At 40.9% G+C, this 27,876-nt stretch overlaps 3 protein-coding genes across 14 annotated transcripts in view; 2 read left to right on the forward strand and 1 right to left on the reverse strand.

Moving 5' to 3' along the window:
• rbm47 (RNA binding motif protein 47) overlaps positions 1-17,142 on the forward strand; it is a 31,937-nt gene extending 14,795 nt beyond the window's left edge. For 5 of the 11 annotated variants that reach the window (XM_046414002.1, XM_046414029.1, XM_046414021.1 and 2 more), the window contains 6 exons: positions 8,954-9,809; positions 9,902-10,229; positions 10,677-10,700; positions 11,154-11,363; positions 13,344-13,543; positions 13,886-17,142. In XM_046414002.1, coding sequence (XP_046269958.1) covers positions 8,985-9,809; positions 9,902-10,229; positions 10,677-10,700; positions 11,154-11,363; positions 13,344-13,543; positions 13,886-14,137 — 1,839 coding nt within the window. In that variant the 5' untranslated portion in view covers positions 8,954-8,984 and the 3' untranslated portion in view covers positions 14,138-17,142. Of the gene's footprint in view, positions 1-5,134; positions 5,284-8,953; positions 9,810-9,901; positions 10,230-10,676; positions 10,701-11,153; positions 11,364-13,343; positions 13,544-13,885 lie in introns of those variants that run through there. The other 6 variants (XM_046414039.1, XM_046414041.1, XM_046414057.1 and 3 more) reach the window with 6 other exon arrangements.
• Positions 17,143-19,437: 2,295 nt separating this feature from the next.
• zfp91 (ZFP91 zinc finger protein, atypical E3 ubiquitin ligase) lies at positions 19,438-25,665 on the forward strand. Of its 2 annotated transcripts, none has more exons than XM_046414078.1 (12): positions 19,438-20,319; positions 20,640-20,677; positions 20,892-21,008; positions 21,425-21,464; positions 21,926-22,036; positions 22,121-22,213; positions 22,297-22,482; positions 22,747-22,797; positions 23,016-23,094; positions 23,208-23,322; positions 23,445-23,544; positions 23,652-25,665. In XM_046414078.1, the coding sequence occupies exons 1-12, from the start codon at positions 19,907-19,909 to the stop codon at positions 24,646-24,648; spliced, it is 2,340 nt and encodes a 779-aa protein (XP_046270034.1). In that variant the 5' UTR covers positions 19,438-19,906; the 3' UTR covers positions 24,649-25,665. The 2 variants fall into 2 exon arrangements, with proteins under 2 accessions (XP_046270034.1, XP_046270042.1); XM_046414086.1 differs by having other exon boundaries at positions 19,441-20,319; positions 21,428-21,464.
• On the reverse strand, positions 25,084-27,200 carry si:ch211-113e8.11. Its single transcript, XM_046414099.1, has 2 exons — positions 26,813-27,200; positions 25,084-26,670 (listed from the first exon to the last, which is right to left on the reverse strand). The coding sequence occupies exons 1-2, from the start codon at positions 26,893-26,895 to the stop codon at positions 26,007-26,009; spliced, it is 747 nt and encodes a 248-aa protein (XP_046270055.1). The 5' UTR covers positions 26,896-27,200; the 3' UTR covers positions 25,084-26,006.
• Positions 27,201-27,876: the final 676 nt, after the last annotated feature.

The following is a 27,876-nucleotide window of genomic DNA, read 5'->3' on the forward strand; positions in this document are numbered from 1 at the left end:
AAACAAAATTAGGTTATATGCAAATATTTGGGGGCCAAATATCACCAGACTCCAGCCATAAATCTTGCTGACACACACACATACACACACACACACACTCAAGGGGCCACTAAAGCCTCTATCACGAGTGTGTGACACTGTCAGCATCAGTAGTAATTGTTTGAAACAATGTCTGCCATGGCCTTGAACGGACTAGCCGATTAGCCTGAGGAATGTGTTTGCCTAAGGAAGCAAAGCCCCTTTCAGCTAGCTCTAAAGCTAAAGCTAAAGTAGATGACAAGTACTGACTGGGCTGCCATGTGAGGGGACATATGCGGCAACACTCGGCTACAGCTGACCTTTCTATCCTGTCAAGTTTTATATTAAGACTTTCTGTTTACAAATAGTGCCTATACTGTGACTGATTATGAATTCAGGTTTGAACCAGACAGCAATGCTGATGCTGCTGCAGGCTCCTCATTGCATTGCTTAAAATCATGATGTTTGTAAAATGGTGGTGTTTTGAGTGGACAAATGTGAGGGTCCTGGAGGGAGGGAGGGGGCTCTCAGAGTAAATGAACTGGAATCATCCCTCCCTGGTGAAGTTGGGGTGGGCTGAAGGTGGTCACTTGCGCACTCAGCCTGACCTGAAATTCTTCAGGCCAGTTTCACATTAAAGGGCTTTCCAGCACTGAGGGAGGCCTGAACATTTAGTCCCCTCCTCTCTGTTCGTTAGCCTCCCTCACTTCTCTTCATCTGGTCCCCCATACACACATATGCAAACACACACACACACACATTTCCTGCTCTTTTTTTACATTTCTTCCCCCTCCTCACCCTTCTCCTTCTCCGCTTGCCCTCCTCTCCTCACCTTCTGCCCTTCTCTTTCCCCCTCCCTGCTGCTCTTCTTTGAGCGTGAGTGAACCAGAGGAATGAGGGTGACAGGTACATGGATGAGAAGGAGGGAGGAAAAAGGGGGAAGAAAAGTAAGGAGAAAGAGGCAACAGGAGGCAAGGACTCAAATGAAGGGGCTCTGTGTGGTGTAGGTTAGATTTCAATTGTGTTCAAAAGGAACTCTTCGACTTCACAACAAGAATGGTGCTATTTAGAGAACCTCTGTGACAATTCTGACAATCATCCAGAAAAGTCACAGCAGATAATGTGCATCTGAAATACTGCAAACTTGGGGTAAAGTTGAAGCGTTAATTTATCCCTTTATTAGTTTAATCTTGTTACTTGGCCACTTGTACTCAGCAGAAACAAGTTATAAACACGCCATTGACACACATCAGCGAACTTCAAGTTGAAGTTGTTAGCAAACAGCTTTCTATTTACACATGCAGCAACATTTTCACTGATATGGAGTTGTATTTGTGTCCACCTGATGAATTTAAGTCCAACATTCACACTTTTTTGGCTCTGTTTTTGAAAGATACCTGGACTGATGCTGTGCAAGTAGTGTACAGTGCATTTTCAGGCCTTTTTCATCTGAAAGCAGCTGCCTGCTGTGAGAGTGTTGAGAGCGAACCACAACAGTAAAGCTGTGGATTGGACAGATAAACAGTGAGCTGAAATATAAATCTCAATGATACTGAGGAGAGCTGCACAGTCAGGTGATAATTCTTTGTAGGTTTATCAAAACGTTTTTTGCTTGTGTTGTTTTCACATTGTCATTTGATACATTATTGTTAGAAAACTTTGAGTAAAGTTGAAGCGTCAGTTGATATCTGTAATTCAGTTCACAGTGACACAGTCGATCAAAGACAATGTTGAAGGGACAGAAAATCCCCCAGCAGCTCCCCTCAGTGTCACTTAATGTTTTGTCCTGTTGTAGTCAGCATGCTGGCAGTTGAGTGGTATGAAACACAGCGTGAGGACATCATGTGTCCTGCAGGGTCAGCCACAGTTCTCACTTCTCTTCTGTCAAGTTCATTGTTTTGCTAAGTTTTGGTCATTTACTGCAGCTGACAGCTGATATGTGTGCCCAAAGATACTGGGACAAAGAATTTCTTTTTTGTAGTTGCTTCATGTGTATATGTTAGAATCTTCAAAAGCGATCATCTTTTTTTTCTGTCTCATATTGTCAAGGACATGTCTTATCTAAGCATTTTTAGGACACCACAAAGTTAAGCAGTCAGAGATACCAAGTTCCTTTTACGCTCCTAAAACAGTTTCTGTGCTCGTATGAGAGGAACTGCTTCCAGGAAAGCACAGTGTGGGACTAAACACTGTGGTGTACTCCTACAGGTCGTATCACTCCACAGAAATAAACAGCAGGACTCTGGTCTTGTGACACGCTACTCATTTACTTACAAGGGTGACTTGTAATAATCATACAGGCTCTCTGGCCGAGACAGCACTGCTTCTTTGCTGACTTTATTCCTGCTTATTCAAGATTTTTGCCTGTGTGGCAGATTCCAGTGTAAATGTGTGTGTGTGTGGCCTTAATAGAAAACCAGCTTATCGCAGATAAGCAACAAAGTCTAATAGGCACTCTCTAATGTGATTACTTATGATTTAGTTCTAAGTGTGTTTCAGCTTAAGCCCAATGTCGGTAACTGGGCGATAGTGCGAAATATAAGTTGATGAATTTCCAGTCTGCCATTGTGAGCAAAAATCACGTTTCATTATGAATGTACACACACTCACCAGTGTTAAGGACAAAGCTCTTTATTTTCCTTTATTTATTATTCCTTAGTATAATTCTTTTTACAATTCTTTATTCTTATTTTGGCAACAAAACCCATTAAAAGACCAAAACAAGAACAAAATGATGCCGGTGACAACCATGCCATGATATGTTCCTGTGTTACAATGAGCATGAGCACTGTAGTTTACTTTGAGTCACTTGCACAAACACTGTTCTGCTGCCACAAATCGGGCATTGCAATAATTAGCGCAGGGCCGACAGTGAGAGAATATCATTTTAAACTCTGCCTGCATAGCACCCAGTTTCATCTGCAGCCGTTTGCGTTTGAGCCGTTTGAGTATTTCTCCTTCAATGCTCGATAATTTCCCTGGCAGGACGATGTTGTTTGAGGTACCAAACAACATAAAATAAATACAAGCGGCTTGAACAACCAGTCCAATCGCCACAGGTTATGTCCCAAACTACAGTGACCAACTGGAATTTACTGAGCATTTTTATAAAATGGGAATATCAATCTGTGTGCTGTCATTAAAGATTTATGTCTTCAATTAATTCTGCACATGTAAATTCACAAGTAAACTGTAATTCACAACTCAGGAATAAACCTGAAGCAGTCTGTGTGTGTGGTGTGAGGTTACTCTGTGCTTGTGTTCCTGACAAATGATTTAGTGAATATGTACAATGATTGAAGGGCAAGACACAGTGAATGTTCTTCTTACATCTCACAAATCTTCCTGTTTGGTTCAACGGTTAACCGCTGACCTGCTGGTCCTGCTGTGCGGTCACCAGAACACCTGACCCCTCTGATGCGCGTCTGAGTCCTGACTGGCTCTCATTAATGACTGACAGGTAATCTTTGAATCAGATTGACCCCCACAGTTCCTCTACAATTTATGCCTTTGTAGCTTGTGTACAAATGCCAGATGATTTTTGCAAAAATGCTATGAAAATACACACACCTTCAAGTACATATTTTTACATACACACCTTTACAGACACGCCCTTTTGCTATGATTTATATTCAGTTCAATCCCTCCGATGTCACTGTCCTTGAATTGACTGTTTTATAACTGGTGTGCTACAGTCCATTTATAGCTCTCTATCATTTGTACTTTCATCCCTTTCTGTCAATCCATCATTTTCTGATCTTTATGCTAAACAGACATTGTTCTTGCCTGTTTACTCAGTCGTTAAGGAGTGGAATTGGTTTCAATAGGAGCTGAAACTCCAGTTCACTGCTGACCACACTCTGTGACTTTCATCTCTCTGTCTCTCGTTCACCCTGTCTGCTCTCTCTCCCCCTCTTTTATTTGCTCTTTTCAGAGCACTGAGGGGAGTTTTTAGGCAGAAACTTTTTTTAAGTGAGTGACGTTCTCTTAGCTGGCTGTTTTTCCTCTCAGTCGTCTCTCTATCTGCTCTCTTGACTGCCCAGGAAGGTGTGTGTTGTTTGCTTAAGTTAAGCTGTGCTAGGAACATGTTCACCGTTGTTATGTACAAAAAAACACACATGCATACTGCCACACACACACACACACACACACAGTTGTAGCCTTGTGCTGACATGACATAAATCAGTCCAGTGGTAACTCCCGGTTAGGATTTCCAAATGTCAGAGTAGGACAACAACATGAGGAAGCATTCAGACCCCAGTCTGAACTTTTCCCTTACCACTTCCTCTCTGAATTTCTGCAAATCTAAGCAGAATACCCATAAAGCCCATCAAAACTACCTTTCCCATCTGTCCCCTCTCCTTGCACTGTCATCACCCACTTTGTCTTCTTTAGTCTAGTGTAGTTTACAGAGTGAAGACTTACACGTTTGTGCAACTGCTGCTTTGTTGTGTGTATTTATCAGTGATGGAAGATGTATTCACATCCCAGAGGTACTGAAAGTATTATTATCAGAATATACAAAAGTAGAAGTACCCAGCATGCAGAAAGAAAATGTCCCGTGTGGCTGGTTTACTACTGCACTTTATTATGTCACTTGCTACTATATGTGACTGTTAGTACTGACCAATCAATGTGTTTAGAGCAGTTCACACTTGAAGCTGATTGAGGTCAAGCTGGTTTTAATTGCATATTTTATATACAATAATACAATAACAATATAATAATACAACAATAATATTCTAATCTTGCTCCCTCTTCGGACCTAAAGGAATATTGCAATTAAACCATCTGCAAACGCTGGTCTAATCTTTAATAAATAATCTTATAATTCTAAAATCTATATATGTGGGGAAACTAGTTACTGCAGCCGTCGCATAAATAGATTAAAAAATCCAACATGTGATACATAAAGTAGCCTGAAGTTAAGTACCCCTAACTATATGTGTACGTTTGTGTCCTTTAAGCAGAAGAAAAACTTTCTGCTAAAAGTCTTGTGTCCGAGGGCCTACAAACACATTCACACACACTCACACAAAGTACCTGTTTTAGCTCCACCCCTATCAGCTCTCATGCTTGCAGCTTTGACACAGTGTGTGTGTGTGTGTGTGTGTGTGTGTGTGTGTTTGCGTGTGTGTGTGTGTGTGTGTGTGTAGAGTAGGCTGAGCTCTGCGCTCAGTGCCCTGCTGTACCTGTCTCTCATGGAGGTGGACTAACACTCCCAGAGCAGGCAGCCAAGCAGCGGAGTGCTGTGAAGCAACACGGGTAGCTATCTGACCACTCTCTGCTTCTCCTTCCTCTTCTCTTTTCCACCAACATCTCATCAGCTCTGATGTCCTTCTCAACATTTCAGCTTTGTTTCAGTCTCACTTCCCCGCCTCTCTCTCTCTGGCTGTATTTGGTTTCATAGGGATTCTTCAGTCTCGAATGGCAGATTGTTATTTATCTTTGATTATTATTTAGCTGCTCTATCTGTGAATTTGGTAGTGTTTGTAAGTGTTGGTGTTTCATGGATCCTCTTGCTGCCATGTGACCCTGTCGTTAGGGTCTGCTGGGTAGACGCTGTGAGTCGATCGCCTCCACGTGTCCACGTGGTGTGTGTGCATACAGCTAAGATGGCAGCATCCTTAGGCCTGTTTTCCTCAGCACTCTGGATCAGTGTCACTCAGGATCGAAAAGCAAACTAAGAGACTCATTGTTCCTTACTGCCGAACACACACTCAGGTTTTCTTTGCTCCATAATCTGCAGCAAATTGGGTTTGTTGACTTGCAAAATCTGCTCCTGGCTGCCTCTGAGAAGAACACATGATAGCAGTTGTTGATTTAATGTCAGGTCAGTGACATGAAAAAGGAAATGTTCTTCCTCTTTCTAGCTGTGAGGAACTACACTTTAATAACGCTGAGCTTCATTTGTCTATTTGAGGAGAAAGATGGAATTTGTCTGCAGTAGTTGCTTTCTGTTTATGGTGTAAAAGCTTTTTTGTCTGCTCATAAACCAATTCAGTCCCCAATAACATGCTGTTAATACGTAGAGAATCAGGTGCTTCTATCAATCATAAACACAGTGTAATGGCTAATCTCCACTGCTATAACTGGAACACTTTAACCCTGCAAACTGGCTCTGTTGGCCAATAAAATCCTTGCTCTTTAACTTCCTGTGTAATTTGCAGGGCAGCCAGCTCTTCCCTCCTGTGCTGCTCTGAGTTCACAACCTTTCAACCAGGTGAACTCTGAGCTCTGAATGTCTGTGTAGATTATATGTAGATACTAAGGGCAGCTAGCTACTCTTTCTGTGCTGTAACCATAAGTTATCAAAACCTACAAGGTTATTAACAAGCTGTCATGACAGTTTGTTAGTAACCTGGACATGATCTGTAAATCTTTATGCCCTCTGTGAGTAAAGGCTGTGATTTGTTTTCAGCATGGTTAATCATCTACCTGCTGTTGCCTCAGTTCTCTCTCACACACACGCACACACATGCTACATGCATACACCACGTTTAAGGTCAGAGCTTCAGATTTTAAAACAACTTTTCATTTCTCTCTCCCTTTGTTTTTTCTTTCACTATTTCCTCTTTCACGTTGCATTACTTGTGAACGTCTTTTGTTTCCTCTGGTTATCCTTATTTTTCTGTTGACAGACTCTCAGATACCAAAAGATCTCTCACAAAGACCCACTCTTCCCATTTCCTTAATATGGCAAGGGAGTAAGGGAGGTTATGACAGACCACCAGATTTTTACTTCAGTTGTGACACACTGAGGGTTGTGATTTCCTGAGTCTCCCCAGAGAAAGGAATACCTCAGCACAACAGTGGTCAGCACTGAGGAAGTCAGAAATATCTACAAGTGGGCAAAAGCAGGAAGTAAGTCACCCGTGATGAAAGTGCACAGTAAATGCATCACATTTTTTTAAATATTCAGCTGATGGAGTTTTTCTAAGAGTCTTAAATTCAATTCATTATGTCGACCTCACAGTTTCACATAGATTCTTTTTTTTTTTTTTATCACAGAGCAGAACTCCCAAAGTGAATATTGTCCTCCCTTTGTCATCAGTCTGGCAAGATAAGGCTGATAAGAGTTGGAGTCATGTTAGCACTTCACACAATAGAAGGAACAGAGGGAGGGCACGTCAAGCTCTGGAAACAGAGGGAAAGCAACACAGAAATAAACAACAAAAAAACTGTTATAATATAACAAGCTAGTTGGGGGGGAAAAACATGTGATGTATTTTTTTTATTTTCTGTGCAATAAAGAGAACTGCATTGTCACTGAGCAGAATCAGAAAGCATGTATGTCCCCATGATTATGTCTCAATTGATGTTTTTTATTTTTTGACTATAATCTAATGTCATTTTGACCTATGTCAACATGCAGCAGCCAACTGCTGCCTAAACATAGAAGAAGGAAACAACAAAACAACATCCTGCCTTTTCCCATTCTTGCTGTTTTGTTTTCCTCTTGGCCTGTGCTGACCTTATGGTCTTCTGTGCACATGCACACATCAATAAATTCCCAAATCAGTAATATTTAAATTGCTAGAAAATGGATGGATGGATGTCTGTTAAATTTTTTATGATATTTAATGTATCCCTCTCTATTTGCATCATATTAGTTCTGCTGTGGACGAGGTGTGAGCTAGTTTTCAGGTAATTCTAAACCCTCCAGCCTTGGGCAAACTAACAAGTGAACAGGTGTGTGTGTCTGTGTGTGTGTGTGTGTGTGTGTGTGAAGGAGAGAGAGCGAGAGAGATAGAGAGAGAGAGAGAGAGAGAGAGAGAGAGAGAGAGAGAGAGAGAGAGAGAGAGATTGGGTCAAGTCAAATGAGTGTGTGTTACCATGGTTGCTTAGCTTAGTAGTGTTTTACCTTTGTCGACTGCATCAGCTATCTCCATTAAAGTCCACGCAATCTTGTGACGCACAAAACACACACACACACACACACACACATGCTGCTTGCCTAACTATCAGGAGGTTGTTTTTTATTTGTCCTATTTGCTTAAATGACGTTTAGCCTGACAAAAACTAGTTTGCTTTGTAGTCGGCTGAGATTGGTTGCCTCAGTGTATGCGGCATGGAGATTTGGGGTTTTAAAATGCTGTGGATTTTTCCGTTCTGAATGCTGGCAGTGTTGGAAAATAACAGAATAAGAGGTTTATGCTTGGGAAGCCGATTTCTGATTGTTCTCTGCTCCTTTTATAGGGCTGCAGTCCTTAATGAAGTGGCACACATGAAAAGACACACACTCACGCACAGAAAAAGCTGCACCCACACACAATATAACACTCACGATGTAGGTTGTGGTGCTGTGAAAAGTTGAAAGTGTGTGTGTGTGTGTGTGTGTGCAACAGGTTAATGTATGAATGACTATGTTTAAGATTAATGCGCACAGCTTTTTGTCACAGTATGGAGTCACTGGGGTCACATTTTACACAAAATTCTTCATATAGCTTAACTCTTGCTTGTCTAACTTACCACACACACACGCAATCAACATGTGATATAGCTGATCTCAGTGAACCTTGAGCTGCAACTTTCAGGGTTTACAACCCTTCATTCTCTCTGATAGGGGTCAGAGGTCAGCAAGGGATCTAAAGAACTCAACAAAACAAGGCTGTAAAACTACTGATAGGGGAAGGTGCCCTGGGAATTTATAGATAGTATATTTTCACTGTTCTGTCTGAGTCATATAATGTGCCTTGGTTGGTTTATTAGTTGGGTAATCTTGCATGTGATTGTTCCTGTAAATTGATGATCGTTTTGTTCCTACAAGCAGCCATGTGAAGAGTTTTTTTGTTGAAACAGACATGTTTTAAATGGTGGCTTTTGAGCATTACCCTTCTTATTTTCTCGTGGTTCCTGTTCTCTCTTGGATAGGAGTTTTGGTTCACACAATGTATTGTTATTTGATTAACCCGTCTCTCTTCATCTTTTTCAGGCACCACATCTGATTGGATGGTTTTGTCAGAATGACAGCCGAAGATCCTGCTTCTTCCCCGGCCATGAGCAATAACGCTGCCCTCTCCAAATCTTCTGGTGCTTCACACCACTCTTTTCATGGACAGAACATCCCAGAGGGAGTAGCAGGTGCTCCCAATGAGGCTGCATTGGTGGCCCTGATGGAGCGCACTGGCTACAGTATGGTCCAAGAAAATGGACAGCGTAAATATGGCCCTCCTCCTGGTTGGACCGGTGCATCTCCTCCACGGGGATGTGAAATCTTTGTGGGCAAGATCCCACGGGACGTTTATGAGGATGAGCTGGTCCCAGTGTTTGAGTCCGTAGGGCGCATCTATGAGATGCGGCTGATGATGGACTTTGATGGCAAGAACCGAGGTTACGCATTTGTCATGTACACAGAGAAACATGAGGCCAAGCGGGCCGTACGTGAGCTCAACAACTATGAAGTGCGGCCTGGGCGGCTGCTAGGGGTCTGCTCTTCGGTGGACAACTGCCGTCTTTTCATTGGTGGTATCCCCAAAACCAAAAAGCGTGAAGAGATCTTGGAGGAGGTTTCCAAGGTGACAGAAGGGGTACTAGATGTGATAGTTTATGCCAGTGCTGCTGACAAGATGAAGAACCGAGGCTTTGCCTTTGTAGAGTATGAGTCACACCGTGCAGCTGCCATGGCTCGTAGGAAGCTGATGCCTGGACGCATTCAGCTCTGGGGCCATCAGATTGCAGTGGACTGGGCTGAGCCTGAGATTGATGTGGATGAAGACGTGATGGAGACAGTGAAAATCCTCTACGTCAGGAATCTTATGATGGAGACCAGCGAGGAGACAATCAAACAGGTGGGACCGGCTGACTGCTCAGTATAGAGGTTTCATTTTGCTTTTTTGCCTTACCATTTTTAAACAAATCACCCATTTTCTGTGTAAACCAGGTGTTCAGCCAGTGGAATCCTGGATGTGTTGAACGTGTAAAGAAAATACGCGATTACGCCTTCGTCCACTTTAACTCACGGGACGATGCTGTGCTGGCCATGGACCACCTCAATGGCACAGAGGTGGAAGGGTCTTGTATTGAGGTGACACTCGCGAAGCCAGTTGACAAAGAGCAGTACTCTCGCCAGAAGGCCTCCAAGGGTGCTTCTGGCACTCCAGAGGCTACTCAGCAGAATTACGTTTACCAGTGTGATCCCTACACTCTGGCCTACTATGGTTATCCCTACAATACCCTCATTGGACCCAACAGGGACTACTTTGTCAAAGGTTAGAATTCATTCTTTCTGTTTCTGTATCTGATCAATTACACCAACCACATTGTTTCTCTGAAAAGCCATCTCTTTTTGTACTAGCACTAGAAACTCTATTGGTCGTTGCCCTGCTAAAGATCTTATAATGACATTCAAAAGATGCAATTGTAGGAACAATGACAAACATCTAATCAATAGGGAGCTATGATTTTGAAGTGTTCACGATTACTGAGATGATTTAATCTTTGATGACACTGCACCTCATACAGTAGTAAGTTTTAAAATCCTTAACTTGATGAGAGTTTGTGGCTTTGTTGTTAAAAGGCAAAGACAAAGCACGGTGATGGACCAATGAATGCTAATACCATTACCTTTGATGATTGATTACATGTGGTCTATGGGTGATAGCTGTAAAATCTATTTGACTTTCAACAATCATTGTGTTTTGGTTTTCTCTCCAAAGGATCCCCAATGATACAGAACAATGGTAATCTCTCATATCCTTATTCCTACTTATTCCTTTAATGAACAACAAGCTTTTCTTGCCATGTGACAAACTAAACATTTTCTAACACCATCATTTTCTTGCTGTGCTGTCACCTCCCATTTCATGCTGGGATATAGCAAAAAAAACTTAGAATACCATTTCACAGCACTATGAACTCAGATGCATCAAGAGTCAGAACAGGAAAAAGGCCCAAAAGTTGCTCAGACAGATATTGTAGAGAAATTTCTACTAGCAAACGCACTTTATGGGCAGATTGCCTGTAGTTAGAGCTAAGTGACCTCCCTAGTCCCCATATCTTGACAGGGCCTCCTAGACCTGTCATAAATATTTGTTTGACAAGTTGCCCCAAACAACTTTCAATACAAGCTACCCTTGCTACCCAAGTCCTAAACCCCACCCCCTGTCATCATATTACTGTAATTGTATTTTAAGCAGGTACTGTGCGAGGCCGTGGTCGTGCTGCTGCAGGTAACCGTACCCCTGGACCACGGGGGTCGTACCTGGGGGGTTACTCTGCCGGTCGTGGCATCTACAGCCGCTACCATGAGGGCAAGACCAAGCAGCCTGAAAAGTCCTATGAGCTGATGCCCAGTCTGGAGCTGGCTGCCTCTGTCAACCCTGTTGGCATCAAACCTGGCACAAGTCAGTGACATAGCTAAATCCATCCATATCCTAGCCCATCTCAAAGGCCTTTATTAAACCCGTTATCTCATAATTTTTCTGTATCTCTCTTCTGTTTGGTTTGAGGAACGTTTTGTAAAACCACATTATAGTTGTTGCTGGATGGTCAGGTGCAAAAGGACTTCCTTTTGCTATCAAGTAAGGAATAACAGCAGAAAGATATGTCCTTTCTAGCATGACCAGAAAGTAACTGCTATATCTGTTCCTAATTCTTTCCTTTTTCCTCCAGAAATTTGTCTTGTGGGGTGTTCAGACAAAAAACAGCACTGTGTTAAGAGAACTGAAGGAGCTAATCTCCATTTTAATTTCTGGGGGGGAGTGTTGCTGCATTTTTGCACCTAAAATACAGTGGTTTCATTAAACTAAATGAGGAAATCATGTTTTTTGTTTTTTGGGGGTTTTTTTCAGGCTGTGCTGTTGTCTGTCTGAACATGGCTATAGTTATATGGAAATCAATGCTTCCAAAATCTGCTTTTACAAAGGCTTTCAACTCAAAATCTTAAATAAAAGGAGGATGACAGTATCTTTTTTCTTTTTGTTAGAACTGGAACAATACGCATGAAGAATGAACACGTATCTCAGAAAAGATTTGATTTTTCTATTCACAATATGAAGCCATTGAATGTCAACTCAATGAGATTTATTCAGTAGCAACAGCTTCGGCTTTGTTAGTGTATATGACAGTTTCAGGCAAGAGCAGAGTTGAAATGCAAATCTTAATGCACGGAATAAAGATTACTTACCTACTTTTTTTCTACTAATCTAACCACTTAAAAATGGTAAAAGTGCTATGTCAGTCTGAGGTTCATCTACTTCATACATTTACTTTACATGATCATCATGATTCTGCGATGCATGCTGTAGGTAATTCAATTATCATTTATTTATTCTTTTTTTGTTTTGATTTGTAAATCCATAAATTGTGTAGATAGTAAAACATGCTGAAATGCTATCTGAGCAAATAAGAATATGATATCAAAGATGGCCTAAAAGGATAATTGTTAGAAAATTCCATTTCTTTCTGACTTCCTTCTTTCCTTGCAGTAAGGAGGACATAAAACAACTAGAAGAGAGAAAAAAAAGGTTTCATGTTTACATGGGTGGATCATCTAAATTTAAATTTCATGTATGTTTTTGGACAAAAACAAACTCAAAACGTACAAACTCTTATAACAGAAATGCAAAATAAAAATTATTATTCTTTCATCTTAAAATTTATTACAATTACAATTCAGTTTCAGTTAGTTTACTTATATAGCACCAAATCACAACAACAGTTGTCTCATGGCACTTTCCAAACTCTTTAATTTGATTTTTAGAGAGACCCAACAAAACCCAGACCCAAATCCAAACACAGAACTTACTAAACCTACAAGATTGATTTTCATCATAAATTACATTTTGAATTACTTGTCACTATTATGTCATATATTTGGTAACCACAGGACCATTTTGTAAAGTGGACTTTCCATTTTGATGCTCTTTCTGGAACAATTTGACCCCAATCTTGGGAGTCTTGGTCTTAGTCCCGGTCTGTGTGGAATCACAGAATCACTACCAGATTGAAAAGACTTTTGTGCATCTGAAACAATGACCGATTTTGTATTTTGTGTGTATGTGTATATGTGCGTGTGTTGGAGCATTGAGGTTAATCCACAGTTGAGCCCCAGCATAATCCAAATCACACTCCAGTGCCAATTTGTGTAATTTATTATTTTTTCCTTTCTTGCCTAAATTGTTTCCCTTAACTTTTCTGTCTTACTTATCCCTCATTTCTTTAACGTTCCTCACTCCTCTCGTCGATTACCTTCAGATCTAAGTATGCCTGTTTCTGTGTAAACATGTATTTGTGTCTTTCCTGCATGGTGAATGGAGTCATATTAATCATCTCTTGCTACACTCTGTTATCTGAGTTCTCATCCTATGTCTCTTCATGTGTAGTGGCATTGCCAACTCTGGGTGGGCAGTACCCAGTGTTCAGTGCGGCTCCTGCAGCCAAGCTAATGGAGGAGGGGAAGGTACACACAGTAGAGCACATTATCAACCCTCTGGCCATGCAACACCCTGAACACACCACCGCTTCTGCTGCTGCTGCTGCTGCAACCGTCCTACCTGCTGTCTCTACCCCTCCACCCTTTCAGGTGTGCATTATGACACTGTTCTACGTTTCACAGAAACATGAAAATGTTTCATTTTGACCCATGCTGATAAAGATGTAAATTTATCGTTTCATATTATGTCATTGTCATTTACAAAAAGCATAAGTGTTCATATAATTTGCAACAAAAAGAGCTATTTCTCTTTACTTTACAAAGGATTTTCATGTATAATAATTAGGCCTACAAAATTGCAGATTTAGGTTAATACTATTCTTTATAAATCACAATTTTTACATTCTATGATACATAAGAGTTGGTCATTTCAGACATGCTGCAGAAATATTCACTATATTACCCTTCCCATCTCTTTCCTGCATTTCTCAGGGACGTCCAATCACCCCTGTCTATGCCATGGCCCACAACGTACAGCGCATCCCAGCTGCCGGGGGCTTGTATGGAGCTGGATACGTCCCCATTGCAAACTACGCTGCCAACACAACAGCTCTGGCAACTCTCCAGAAGAATGCAGTGGTGGCAGCTGCAGCATATGGTGGATACACAGGCTATGCGATGCCACAAGCCTTCCCTGCCACAGCCTTTCAGCTGCCCATCCACGATGTCTACCAGACATATTGATGGTGAGGGTCAGAGCGCGACAAAGTTACCCTGCCTGTGACTGAATGACCACCACAGCGTGCAGTCTGTCCCCTCAAACAGAAGCATCATTTGAACCTGTGAACATCCAAAAGCTCTAAAGGAACATTGTTTGAAGCAAATATTTAGAAGACAGACAATAATATAATGACAACCTGACAACTCATATCTGTCCCACCTACTGGCCTCAGTATATCCAGGACCCAAGGCACCACATGACAAGCTTAATTATGCAGCATCACTTTAAATTATAACTCACAAAGAGAACAGTGCACATACTGAGGAAACCTACCTGTATGTGGTGACAATCGCCTGCCCAGATAACAACAAGCCTTACTCAGAATAACAACAGTCACAACTCCCATCTCTCTATGTCGTCGTCTCTGTCTGTGTGGCTGACCACCACCACCTTGTTGCAATGGAAACACTGAAGGTACATTCAAGTATTTATGAAGAGAAGATATGTATTTAAGGTTTTATTCTCCTTAGGTTTCTCTTATTTTTGCGGAGGTATTTGTTTTCTGAAGCAGGGAAGTCTAAAAATTGTTTCAAGAAAGAAAAGTAAATTTTTAAAAAAGTAAAAGTAGAGGATACCACTGAAGATAACTGTTTTGGATATACTGATGTTTTCTCAAGTATTTTTTCCATTAATATATAGTATTCTAGACAATTCCAGTAGGCTTTAGGTGATGCTGTCCGTCCGTGTTGGTTGAATGTGTATGCTTCAAACATGTCTTTGTGGTACTTTTTGTTTTCTTTAGTTTTATTTGTGTTTGTTTTAAATGAAGGTTCTAAGTATTGTGTTCATTTGCTACTATAATTAGTTGGCTTAGTTTCTCCTCTTTTGTTTTTGGCACATTGGTTTTGCCACATAATTAACATTTTTGCAACAGATTCCTTTAGGAATAAATTCTAGAAAAAGAAAAAAAACTGGAAAACTTCTTTCAATAATGGGTAACATGAGATGTTTCCTATCCTCTGAAATTGCGCTGATGGGAGATTAAGACAGAACAGATGTTAGTTGTTTTGTTTCTCAGTTATGTATCTTTATTGTTGTTGTTGTTGTTTTTTATTATTGTTGTATGACTTTTGAAAGGTGAACAAATATGGACAGAAATGACACATTTTTCTATAAATGGACTGGAGCACTCACTTAAACAGCTCCTGTATTTGCCAACGCTAACCAAAAAACAACAAACAAACAAACAAAAAAAAACTCCAAAACAAAACAAACAAAAAAAAAACTTACTTACAGCCACAAACACTCCTGTCGTGATTCTAAAAGATTGTGCCTGACTATAGTGCCTTACACCTGTGTAACGTATGTGCTACTGTTTTTTACTGTGCCTTTCATAACAAAGTGAAGCAACTTTGGTTAGTACAGGGGAAACACTCGCAGGAAAACTGGAAGTTTTCAATATTCTTATTTCTAGTGAACCAAATCTGTAGTCTTACTGTATCGTGGTGAGACAAACAGGTTAGAGTCTCAGCAGTCAAATGGGACAAGGCTACCTCTTTCCTGTAAGTCTCTTCTCTGAATGCTTCTGCAGTAACACTCCACATGTCTGTCTCTTCTTCATTTCTCGTCCTACAAACTGTGCTTGACCAAGGTGCACTTAAAACATATTTATCAAAGGCAAGAGATTGTGACTTTCAGATGAAGAGATATTAAATCCTGAGTATGAATTCATACGGTGTGTAAACAGTGCTAGTTTCATTGTCTGTACGTGTGACTGAGGTTTTCCTCGCGGATAAAGCATAAGACATAAAGTAACCCTGATGAATGTTCAGCAGGCACTTTTTAAAACTCTGCAGTGTGTTGAAAACAAGTGTAATATTGGACTGGGAGCAATACCTCATGCTGAACTGTACAAGTAGCCATGCATGGATTTACCATAGCACACAAATATAACGGATGCAAGCAGCTGCTGATCATGAATCCACACTCCACATCGGCATGCAAAACATCTGTATACTGTTTTATATTTGTCAACCACTTGTAGAATGTTTTGAAGTTTCCAATCCTTTTTTTTTTTTAACTTCATTTTACCCATGAAACAACATGAGTTTGATACTGAGAATGGCCTGGATTTTGAGATCATGACAAAGCTCATGATGTTTTTGGTTCAAGAAATTAACTGCAATTATCCACAGCAAACAAGACTTTTTTTTTTATTTCATCTCACTCCATCATCTACATTTCGCTACTGCTTTTATTATTTTCTTGTATGATGACAATAAGTCAGGATATATTTAATATATGCATTACATGTGTTGTGTATGAAGTAAGAAGAAAAGGTATAATATATTCTAAAACATGTTTCTTTTCTTTATTTACACCTTGTTTAGGGATAACAAGTCAGAGTAACAAAAGTAGAAAAAAAGTTTTTTTTGGTTTTTGTTTTTTTTTTGCCAAAGTGTCCAATAGTTTTTGAAAATTCAATGTTCTTGTGTTTTTGTTATGTGTAATATTCTGTTTGCTATTTTGAACTGGATTTGGTGTAATGAGTGGGAACACAAAGACCTTCTCGTTCAGCTACATTTTATCAGCTCCAACAGCAAAGACTAAAACTGGTCAGTTGAATGTGTTACAATCCATTGGCACTTTGAACTGCTGGTGTTGCAACTCTCTGAGTCAGTTTTGACAAAACTGTTAAAGGCCTTGCGATTTAAGAGTCATTTTATGTCCCCCTCAATACACCTACTTTATTTGCTATTGCCTGCATTTCATCTACACTACAGCAAGGACGAACCCCTGGTCCTTGCGTCAGTGGTGTGGAGCTACATATGCCTTGTTTAACATAGGTGTTACCATTTAAACTCTTCCTAGTGTGTGCCTTATTGCCAAGATGTGCCCTTTGCTATACTTTTGTAGACCTATGCAGACTGTTCTCTATCTGAAGGTTTGTTTTAAGAAAAAAAAAAGATTGTTTGGTCTTGTTATATTTATAGTGATGAAGTAGATAAATAAAGCATTTTCAAAAAGATGTAATGCTATGTCTTTCATTTTGCTTGTCTACGTTTTCCATGTTGTTCAAAGCCAAGACAACATCTAAACCAAGTCAGCTAGTTTTAGTTTTAGATTAAAACTTGTAACACTAGAAAGTGTAAAAAGGGTCAAAAAAGGGCTTTGACTCCAGCCTTTGTGAATGGAAACCCATCCATGACCTCATACATCAGCTACTGTTATGCAATATGTCACGGTGGAGAGAGGAGAGTGGACAGAAGAACACAGTGTTGTGGAGAACATTTCATAAACTGTGACAGGTCAACTTTACTCTAGAAACATGATGTGCCACAGAAAGGAGGTCCAGGAGGCTTTTAAGAGCATAAGTGGCTTCATCATGCAAGACAATATGGAGGGAAGTCACAGGTAGATGAAGTTTTGATATATCACCATCTTTATTTTAACAAAAACAAAATATGGTGTGTTTTTATTATTATTGGCTATTATAGGCTGTGTTAAACTACACATGATACATCAATGTAATATACATTATTTTGAAATAGGTCATTCTGCACAGAGAAGAATGCTGAGAAAACTTCTCAGTATCATGAACAATGCATCCCATCCCCTGCATGCCACACTGCTGGAGTTGTACCGAAGCACATTCAGCCCACGGAGGAGCACTAAAGACCACTACGGGAGGTCTTTTTTTGCAGTGGCCATCAAACTCCATAACACCTCCCCCGTTCGGACAGATATACTTTATTGATGCCAGGCTGGGAAATTGCAGAATTCTTGCCGTCATACCATCATCATTATGCAGTGATTCCACGATATCACGTGCAATGCCAATTCACGGTATCATACGACCTGTCACTTTATATTTGTTATTTGTTATTTTGTATAAATGCTGCTATTGTGCTAGGCAATGGTTTTATTTACCTCATATTTAGCATTTTGTACTGCAACCATCTTATTATTTTTTCTGTTATCTTTGGTAATAACTAGAATCAGTGCATGGCCCGACCGGGAAATGCACTGGTGTCTTAGCAGTTTGTTTCGCAATTTAATCTGTCTTTAACCTGTAAATAGGTGTAATAGTGTAATGTGCTCTTTTAAGCATCCTCTGGCACAAGAATTTCCTTCGGGATTAATAAAGTTCTGTTTTATCTTATCTTATCTTATCTTATAGTGAGTACTTTTAGCACTGGTGGGCTACTTTAAGTATATTTTCTACTTTGTGGTATTGTTACTCTTACTTAGGTATATGTAAAATCCTAAACCAATAACTGAATCTTATTTTAATGTATACCAAACACTGTCTATCTGTCCTTATTGTCTGTCCTTATTTCAAGAATTTCCCTCCAGGGATTTCAAGAATTTCCCTCCAGGGATTAATAAAGGAATTCTGATTTATATTAGATAATGTTTTGGGAACATGAACACTCATGTTAGTGTATGCACTCTGTTTCTCTGGTGATGTTGTGTACAATAATAATAGTTGAGGTCCTTATGTGCAAATGATTTGCAAGTGGTAATAAAACTATGCTCAGAAGTAGCATAAATATGGCCACATTTTTCACAGAAATCAGATCAAAATCTACATTTGTTGTTTAGCACTGCCCATCAATCACAATCCCTGGGGTAGACTGTGTTTCCACACAGTTGTGTATTCAGTCAACTTTAACAAACCCTTTAAAGAATCTGCCAGACAAGAGGTAAGAATGAGTTTATTTCCCAGGAATATTAACTCCAAGCCTAAATAAACTTATCAACACCAGACCTACTTCATCACAGAGAACGATGGTGGGACGATTTTAAACTCAGTTAAAGAGACACCATGCTGTCAGAGAGAAGTCATACGTTTAGGGCAATACTGCCATCTAGTGGTTAACGTTCCCCATTAGAACAGCCTGCAACAGGCCTGTGCAGCTCAGACCAGACAGTGCAGGTTTTTACTGGCAGCCATGTTAGCTTCACAGTCATCATTGTCGACTATTTTAAGAAACAAACCCACTTTTCATCTTTCTTAAAATAAGAATTCAGGCCATGCAAGATGATATTTCCATACCTTACAGACGATGAGCTAAAATATTGTCATTTACTTATTTATATGGCACCGGGTGCAAACATACAAAAGAGATTAATATTAACTTAACCTGATTTTATGGCCGTTAATGTGTGTCGCAGGAGAAGTAGTCGGTATACATTTTTAAATCATTACAAATAAAGTGTCTTTAAAGCAATGTCCAAGCGGTCGAGATTTAGCGTATACTACAATTCCCAAAATGCCCCAGCAGTCATCCGTATGCGCGGTGCCTGGGCACCACCGCTGCCGATTCATAAGCAATATGCACCCCAGCCGACTCCTTCTGCAAAAGGCACATGAGGAAATCCAGATGATTTTTAGAGCTGCTAAAATGCGTTGCCGCTCTTGAATGTAGCTTCAGTTTATATTTGGCTTAAAGGAGACGCAACAAAGCGCACAAAATGGTTGCGCTCCAGGCCCGGGCGAATAAGTAGGTTTACTATAGCTTTAAGAACGCGAAAACAGTGTCTGCTTCTTTAAAATGATATCGGTTTATTGCTGAATAGGTAATTAAGAAAAGTTTTCAATTTCGAATCAATAAATCTTTGCATTTAATTTGCGACGAACCCAACGCAATCACAGAAAATGCGTTGGATAAAGGCCGCTTGCAGTCAAAACGTCTTTTAACCAGATGTGGTCCGTTTTTCGTCAAATTGCTAGAAAACCTGCTTGAGTTTAAGCGGAATTTAAGGTAGGCTGAAGTGTCCTGACGGTGATGGAACCGGCCGGCGACCGAACCGGGGGTGTAAATAAACATGAAGAGCCGGCGGAGGACAAGGCCGCAGAGCAGACCTCGGTCACCAGTACGACCGTTACACCGCGAAGGGGACTCAGGGAGCGGGGGGCGGGCCGCCCGAGGTCCGGCGTCTCCGCTTCATTAACAGACGTTAACGGAGCAGCGTCGAGCCCACAGAGCTCAGGACGGGTTTTAAGAGACAGGTCAATGAGGGCAGTACCGGCCTGGCTGAAGGATACCAAGAGCGATGACGACGAGGACGAACCGAGCCCGGACACCGGTGCGACCAAGCGGAGGAAAGTTTCCAACTCTAGGCGGAAGAAAAATTCAGAATCAGCAGGTCCGTCTGAGGCTGGAGCGGGGGTCGTAGGTGACAGCCTTCAAGGCACAGAGTAAGTTTTTCATTAAACAGTCCGAGGTAACGTTTCATTTGTTTACAGCGTTACCTGTTAGACCTTTAACTTATGTGTTTACGTCGTGGGGGTCAGTTCCGTTCAAAAGCACGCCTTCAGCATAGCTCGTCCCCTTTCCACAGCCCTGCTTTGGGAGGGTGGAGTAAAACTTACCTGACTTTACAAATGATCATATTTTTATTCGGTGCTGCTACAACTTTAAAATGCATTGTTGTAGTAGAAGTATGATGGACAATGGCGTGTCATTCTGCAGATAGAGAAAATGTCAAATCTTAAGTGTTTTTGTCTGCTTTCTGCAGCTCAGAGGACCCCAAGAAACCTGCCACAGATGCTCAAGGTAATCAGAAAAATGTTGGGGGAAAGAACTCTTCAATATGCCTCTTGCTAAGTCTTGGTTTAAGTTAAATCTTATTCTGCTTGCCCAAATGGATTAAGTGAACATTTCAAATAGAGCTGACTTGTGTGTGTGTGTGGTTGTATTTGCATATGCTTGTACTGCACTTCATTTCTTACAGTATGTTTAAAGGCATGCTTCTGCTCTGTCATTCCAGCTCTTCCCTCCAGACGCCCCCCAGCCCAGACTCGTGCCAAGCCCCCGTCTGGCAGGGCTGTCCGAGGCTCTGCCAAGCCTGTGTGTAAGACCGAACCTGGAATGGAGAGCCCAGCTGGTGAGCAACCTGTTGACAATGAGCGACAATGGTTCAGCATGTGGGCCTATAATTCAGTCAGAAGCACTGAGGCGTCATGCTTGCTACTGTTCTTCAGGATATTATTTATTCTGAAAAAACCTTGACTGACATCTTACTTAATTGATATGAGATGGTTGTGATTATGGATTTTCAGCATAACCAATGGGATCAGTGCTGCCTTTTAAGTCCCTTCTACTTCCAGTAACTCACTTAGAGAGGATGGAGTAGACTACAAAGAAATGTTTTGGGGTTTTTTTTGCATTTCATACATCAATTCCTTTTCCTATTTTACATAATTTTATACAAATTTGTACATCTAAAATTGGAAATTCTAATAGCTAAGAGTGCTTTTGTTGTCTCACCCAAACTAATTTCTTTTTCTATTTGCCATGCAGCAGTGGAAGGAGAATTGAACAATAAAGAGAAGGATGAAATGTAAGTATATATTTTTTGTACTTTTTGCAACATTGTCAGTATTACGGGCTTGCTTCTCTTTGGGATTTGTATTCTTTGACAAAATGGCATAACACGTGGTCAAAATAAAAATCAAAGATGTGACACTTGGATTTTTATCAGCTTATCAACTTGTCAGTTTATCTTTGACACACTCAGATCTGATCAGATTAAGTAGTTTCATACTTGGCCTGACTCAGGGGTTATGCAGTAACATTTTAAACTTTTAATACAAAAGGTGTGTTAGCTTTCACAAGAGAAAGAGGCTGCATAACACTGTTAAATTAAAAGCAAATATCTTTTTGTGATACTTATGTCCCCACTGAACCTGTGGCTCTTTAAGTACACTTGCATACTGTGTAAGTGCGTGACTAAGTGAGAGCTTGATGTTGTGTTTTTATGATGGTGTTTTGATGAAGTGTTTCACACTTGTGCTGTCTCAGTAAAAAGAAAGAGAAAGAGAGCGAAGGTGTTGCTGAGCCAGTCTTGGATGATGAAGACCCTCCATTTGAAGATGACCCCAACGACCACAACTACCAGCCACAGAGTCAGAGGTACACTTATCTCGAGTACATTCACATGATGACGCGCAGAAAGTGGGGAGTGCTTTTTAAAGCCATTTGTTGTTTTGCTTTCAGTGGTGCAGAGGAGGAAGAGGGCGTCAGTAGTGATGAAGATGTTCCTTATAGAGATGACCTAAATGACCAGAGCTACGATCCGAAGGCTGAAAGGTGCGTGTGCGTCTGGGTCTGATACGATTAGACATAGGCGTCATATTTTTAGTTCAGTAACTAGATATTTTTCACTCTGTTAGGGATATCCCTAAACCAAAGCGCCGTGCTCCTCCTAGACAGAAGGAGAAGAAAGAGAAAGAAAAGGCACCTAAAAAAGAGAAAGAGGTTGCTGAGATAAAGATAGAAGGTTCGGATAACTTGGAGAGTGTGGAAGAGGAAGTAAAACTGGAGGAAGAAATGGTGGAAGACCCGGATGGACCCAGGAAGTAAGTACTAGTCCCTGTGTAACAAGTTATCTGTAGGACAAATTCATTTTTCATGTATATCTAATGAGCTGCCGTTGTATTGTTACTCAAGTTGAACCGTGCATGTAAAACACTAAGCAGTCATTCTCCTGTGGCTGTATTAATCTAGCTTCATGCTGAATGTAATGTATGTGGTCACAAAATGGCTTTGTATTCACTACTTAATAAAACAAAATTTTCTTCCGTTGAAATTTTTTTATTTTTTATTTTGTCCCCCTGTGTCAGGAGAGGCCGTCGGAAAAAAGATGATAAAACCCCACGGCTGCCAAAGAGAAGGTGAAGTTGATGTCTGCTTTCAGGCATTGTAATCTGAACTTTATATTATGTTCTCGTGAATAACATCTTGTTATCTTTTCATCCAGACATAAAGGATATGGTTGGATTGATGATTGGCATAGTGAGCAACAAATTTGGATATGTGGGATTTTAATGAGGACTTGGAGATCAATTTCATGTTTTGTAACAGTGCAATGACACATGTTTCACCCACACAGGAAGAAGCCCCCAGTGCAGTATGTGCGCTGTGAAATGGAGGGATGTGGGACAGTCCTGGCTCATCCTCGCTACCTACAGGTCTCTCTAAGCAACCACACATTCCTACTAAGGGTCATTTGCTTCTGTCACTCTGAGTTCAGTTAAACTGGTGCTGATTTACTGTTCTACATGTTCTTTGTTTTGCACACCAGCACCATATAAAGTATCAGCACTTGCTCAAGAAGAAGTATGTTTGTCCTCACCCGTCTTGTGGGAGGCTCTTCCGTCTACAGAAGCAGCTGCTGCGTCATGCAAAGCATCACACAGGTACATGAGAAGGGTTTGCATAAAACGTGTTGGCTTTGATCTGTGTCTGACCATTTCTTGTTATAATTAATACTGAAAGTATATGGAGAACATGTTATATTAAAGTATTTTTTGATTTGCAGACCAGAGAGACTACATTTGTGAGTTCTGTGCTCGTGCCTTCAAGAGCTCCCACAACCTGGCTGTGCATCGCATGATTCACACGGGAGAGAAGCCCCTACAGTCAGTACTTTGTAGTAATACTAATGCTCTCTCTTTAAACATTTATTAATTCTCATACATTTTTTGAGATTACTTAAATGCAATTTCTCTCAATGTTTCCCCATTAGATGTGAAATCTGTGGCTTCACGTGTCGTCAGAAGGCGTCTCTGAACTGGCACATGAAGAAGCATGATGCTGATGCCACTTATCAGTTCTCCTGCTCCATTTGTGGGAAGAAGTTTGAAAAGAAGGACTGTGTGGTGGCCCATAAGGCCAAGAGCCACCCTGAGGTTCTTATTGCTGAGGCACTGGCAGCAAATGCTGGTGCCCTCATCACAACCCCTGCCTCCCTCATGGATCTGCCAGGTAACCCCATTCAAGCAGAGGTCACTAGTGTGGATGTGAGCCAAATAGGGCAGGATAGGCAGGTGGAGCAGCTGAGCCAGGAAGGGCGAGTTGGGCAGCAAGTGGCTCAGGCGGGTCACGTGACCCAGCAAGTGAGTCACCAGGTGGTTTTACTGGGACAAGACCAGAGCCTCCATACCATGCAGGTGCCAGTGACGATTGCCCTGTCCCCCATCGATCCCCCTTCGCCGGCTGACAACCAGCAGCAGACTCACCTCCAGCTCCAGATGCCTGTCCAGTTTGTGCAGGCCGCTCAGCAGCCACAGCAGCCTCAAATCCAACAACTGACACTCCATTCCAGCTCAGTGGTAACCCAGCATCAACCACAGCTCCATCCTCTTCAGTCATATTCCTCCCAGCAGCAGAACCAAGGGCAGACACAAATCCTTCAAATGACCTTTCAGCCGGTCACCCAGTCTCAAACACACATTCAGCAGATCCCAATTCTAGCTTCTTCTCAGCATCTTCAATCCCTGCAGACAGCCACCTCGAGCCCCACTCTCCTGTCCCCATCCCATTCCCAGTCCCAGGATCCAGCATCTACCAATGGGGACAGTTTTATTCTGGACAATCCAGTGCTCACGTCTTCCTCTCAGTCAGTCAGCTCCCTTCAGCAGACAGAAGCTGTGGGGGAGGACAGCGTGGTCTGGGAGCAGACAGGACAAGGGCAAGTTCTGTCGGACAGCACTGACAGACATGTGCAGCAGGCCCTTATATAAAACACGGACCGAGCACACAAAATAGAGGAAGCTTAAGTCATCTGTGACCTGATTTATTGTATTGCAATGTTTGAGGTAAATGTAGGATCACCAATATATATGTACTGCTCACTCATAGTCATATATGGTAGCTTTTTAGAATATCTGTATCAGGGAAAATTATGTATGTGTCTGTATGTGTAAGTTGTTGCCTTTGTACATAACAGTCCTGTAAACTTAACTAGCCTTTTATGTGAGTGTGTTTATTGATGCTGAGGTAATGTTGCAAAGCTGTTGCTATTATGCAATAATATAGCATACCTCTTAGTAATATACAGCACATTAAATGCCTAGTGTGTGGCATCAAGGTTCCTACTGGAATAAATCAACTTTATTTATATTATTAATTAATACAGAAATCACATTAGAAAGCTGTAAACAGACTCCAACACATGCTGAGTGAGTTAAGTCTGTTTAATGAATAGGCAGCTATTTTTTTCATTTATTGTCCAGATCTACTGTAAAGCCTTTATCTGGCAAAATTAAAAGATATAACAGAAAACTATCTAAACTCACAAAGAGAAACATTACAAAACCTGGAAAAACACAGGCAAAAAAGATGTTTAACAGGTCTGTAAAAAAAAATCACAAAATGTGCATATTTTGACAGTGTCATTGGACCTGTTCCAGTGACATCTTTGTCAAATGTTTGTTAAGCTTGGCTGTTAGGATGATAACCCATATGATGTATGTACTTCTCACAAAAGTCCTTGGTTATTATAGGCAGCAAGAAGGTGACATTTTAATTCACACGAGCCTATACAGTAATGATACAGCACAGTCACTGAATTAGTCCAGCTCAAATTTTGTCAATAACCTTTTGAAGTTTGAAGTAATTTTAATAAGCAAAGTTGTGTAGAAACCTTGGAACATATGTCGATACTAACTCTGCACCTCTCTGATTTGTGATTTAGGATGTGTGGTAGAGAAAACAAAAACTGTTCATTTATATGATGTAAATAAATGTCTTAACATTTATCCAAAGTGTTTTCACTGACAGTTTGACAGCATAACATTTTTGGGGAGGGCAGGTATAGTTTAGTTGGTAGATGGCAGTTCAGTTCCCAGCTCCTTAAGTCCACATGTCAAAATGTCCTTGAGCAAAAATCATAATTTGCTCTCACTGTGTTTATGGGGAATAAAAACGAAAGTCGCTTTAGACAAAACCATCTGCCAGATGTAATCTAACTGTACGCTGGAGCCATTAACTGGTCCTAAAATGAACAGTACACAATTTCTACAAATTACACACACAGAGAACTTATTTTATCCCACCACTACTGCATAACAGCAGAGTGTAATAGCTCATAAAACGTCTATCAGGACATATTGATCCGCTCTCTGTCCCTATGCATGGCATAGTGCTTCATAGCTCGTTTAGGAGGAATTAAGGTGTTACTCAGTCCAACCCTCCTCTTCTTCACTTGTTGTCCTCCTGACTCTTCCTCTTTTGCCTCCTGCTGTTGGTTCTGGGACTCCTCTTGATCCAATAGTGGTGTTTCTTCACTTGAAAGTGCATGACAGTCAGTGGGAGTGACTGGGGTCTGAAGGTCACTGTCATGAGCAAATTTGCATTTGATCCCAAACCTGCACCTTCCATCTTTCCTGTACGACACACACATCCTTTTACCTCCAATCTGGGAGGGTTTGGCCTGCATTGTGAGGGGGACGTGTTTCTGCAAGGCGCTGAGCTTCTGGTCTGCCTGAGCCTTGAAAGGGTTGGCAAACACACTGCTGTCGGAACAGGTATTTAGAGGAGGAGGAGGTAGTTTACTGGAAGTGAGGGATCCCAGGGAAGGAGCAGGCAGGGTGGGCTGGCAGGCTGCTGGCTTTTGGGGATGTGGAGGTGATGAAGAGGGCTCTGGGTCCTCTTCCTCTAGGTCTGATTCACTGTCTAACTCGCTGGAACCTGAACTAGGCTCAAGTAACAAGTTGCGGGTCTTTTTGACAGCTGAAGCCTCATCACCCATCTCCTTAACAGAACTTTGGAGGTAGAAAAGACGCAGAGAGAGACGAAAAACAAGATTAATCAAACACAAGAGAAAGGGGGAGTTAACAACATATGTAATCTAACGACGGCGTAGTGTTATTTACAATTATCAGATAATCTTTGTTTTGTACTTACTCAGGCCCATCGTTGTTTACATCCTCTACATCTCCATCGCTGTCAGACTCTGAAGACACTCCATAGCCGACCAGAGAGTTCATGTCTCTTACGTTCAACTGAAGATCAGCTAGCTAGCCGGTTAGCTTGGTTTCAAAAGTAAAACACGTTGTTAATACTCCTGTATATCCAAAATTTTACAGTAAACAGCACTTGATTTTATTAAAATATGACAGCAGAGAAATATTTAACGATTCCCGTTTCCTCTTTAAAATAAACATCCAGGTTTCCACCATTAGCTTCTGTCACGTAGGTGCTGCTCTGTGTTTACATTTCACTTAGCTGCACTGACACCTGCAGCACAGGCGTGGTACTACACCCTTAAATCATTACCAGCCCTGTAATATGTTGTTGTTGTCATGTTCCCTGTATTCAGAAGTTGACACGTCTCACATTTACATATTAATATCAACAATATGTTTATATAAACTGATATAATACATAATAGTATAATGTAGTATGATCTTTATCAATTTAATATTTTTCTAACACATGAAGGATCAAGATCATTTATTTGTCCTTGTACAACACAGTTTATACAAGGACAAATAAATGACTGATACTGGTTTCATTTATTTCTTTATTTAATTAATTGTTTACCCCATTTACACAGTGATTTTTTTCTGTTCCTTTGTCTAAGTGTTTCAAAATAAATGCAAATTGGATATTTTAATGACAACTTGACTGTACAAACTTTCCTCAAGTTTGAAGTCCCCTTCATGCTTCACACATAGAACATATACACAGGTAATTATAAAACAGTGTTATATATGCAGTCATTTCCATATACACTCAATAAATTAGTGCATTTTTAAGATGTCTGTTCACACTCAAGAAGTCTGAGTGTGAACAGCAGTGACAGAATCACAAATACGTCTCTAATGGCTTTAGTCTGTACTGCATACAGCACCATCTGTCCTTAGAACCTCAGTTCAAGGTGTTTTTAATAACATGCCGTATCCAAGTGTAACTTTCACATGACTTAACCACTGAAGTTGAAATTAAAGCTTCAAAGCTAATATGAC

Source organism: Scatophagus argus, chromosome 2 (assembly GCF_020382885.2).
Source record: "Scatophagus argus isolate fScaArg1 chromosome 2, fScaArg1.pri, whole genome shotgun sequence".
Lineage (NCBI taxonomy): Eukaryota > Metazoa > Chordata > Actinopteri > Scatophagidae > Scatophagus > Scatophagus argus.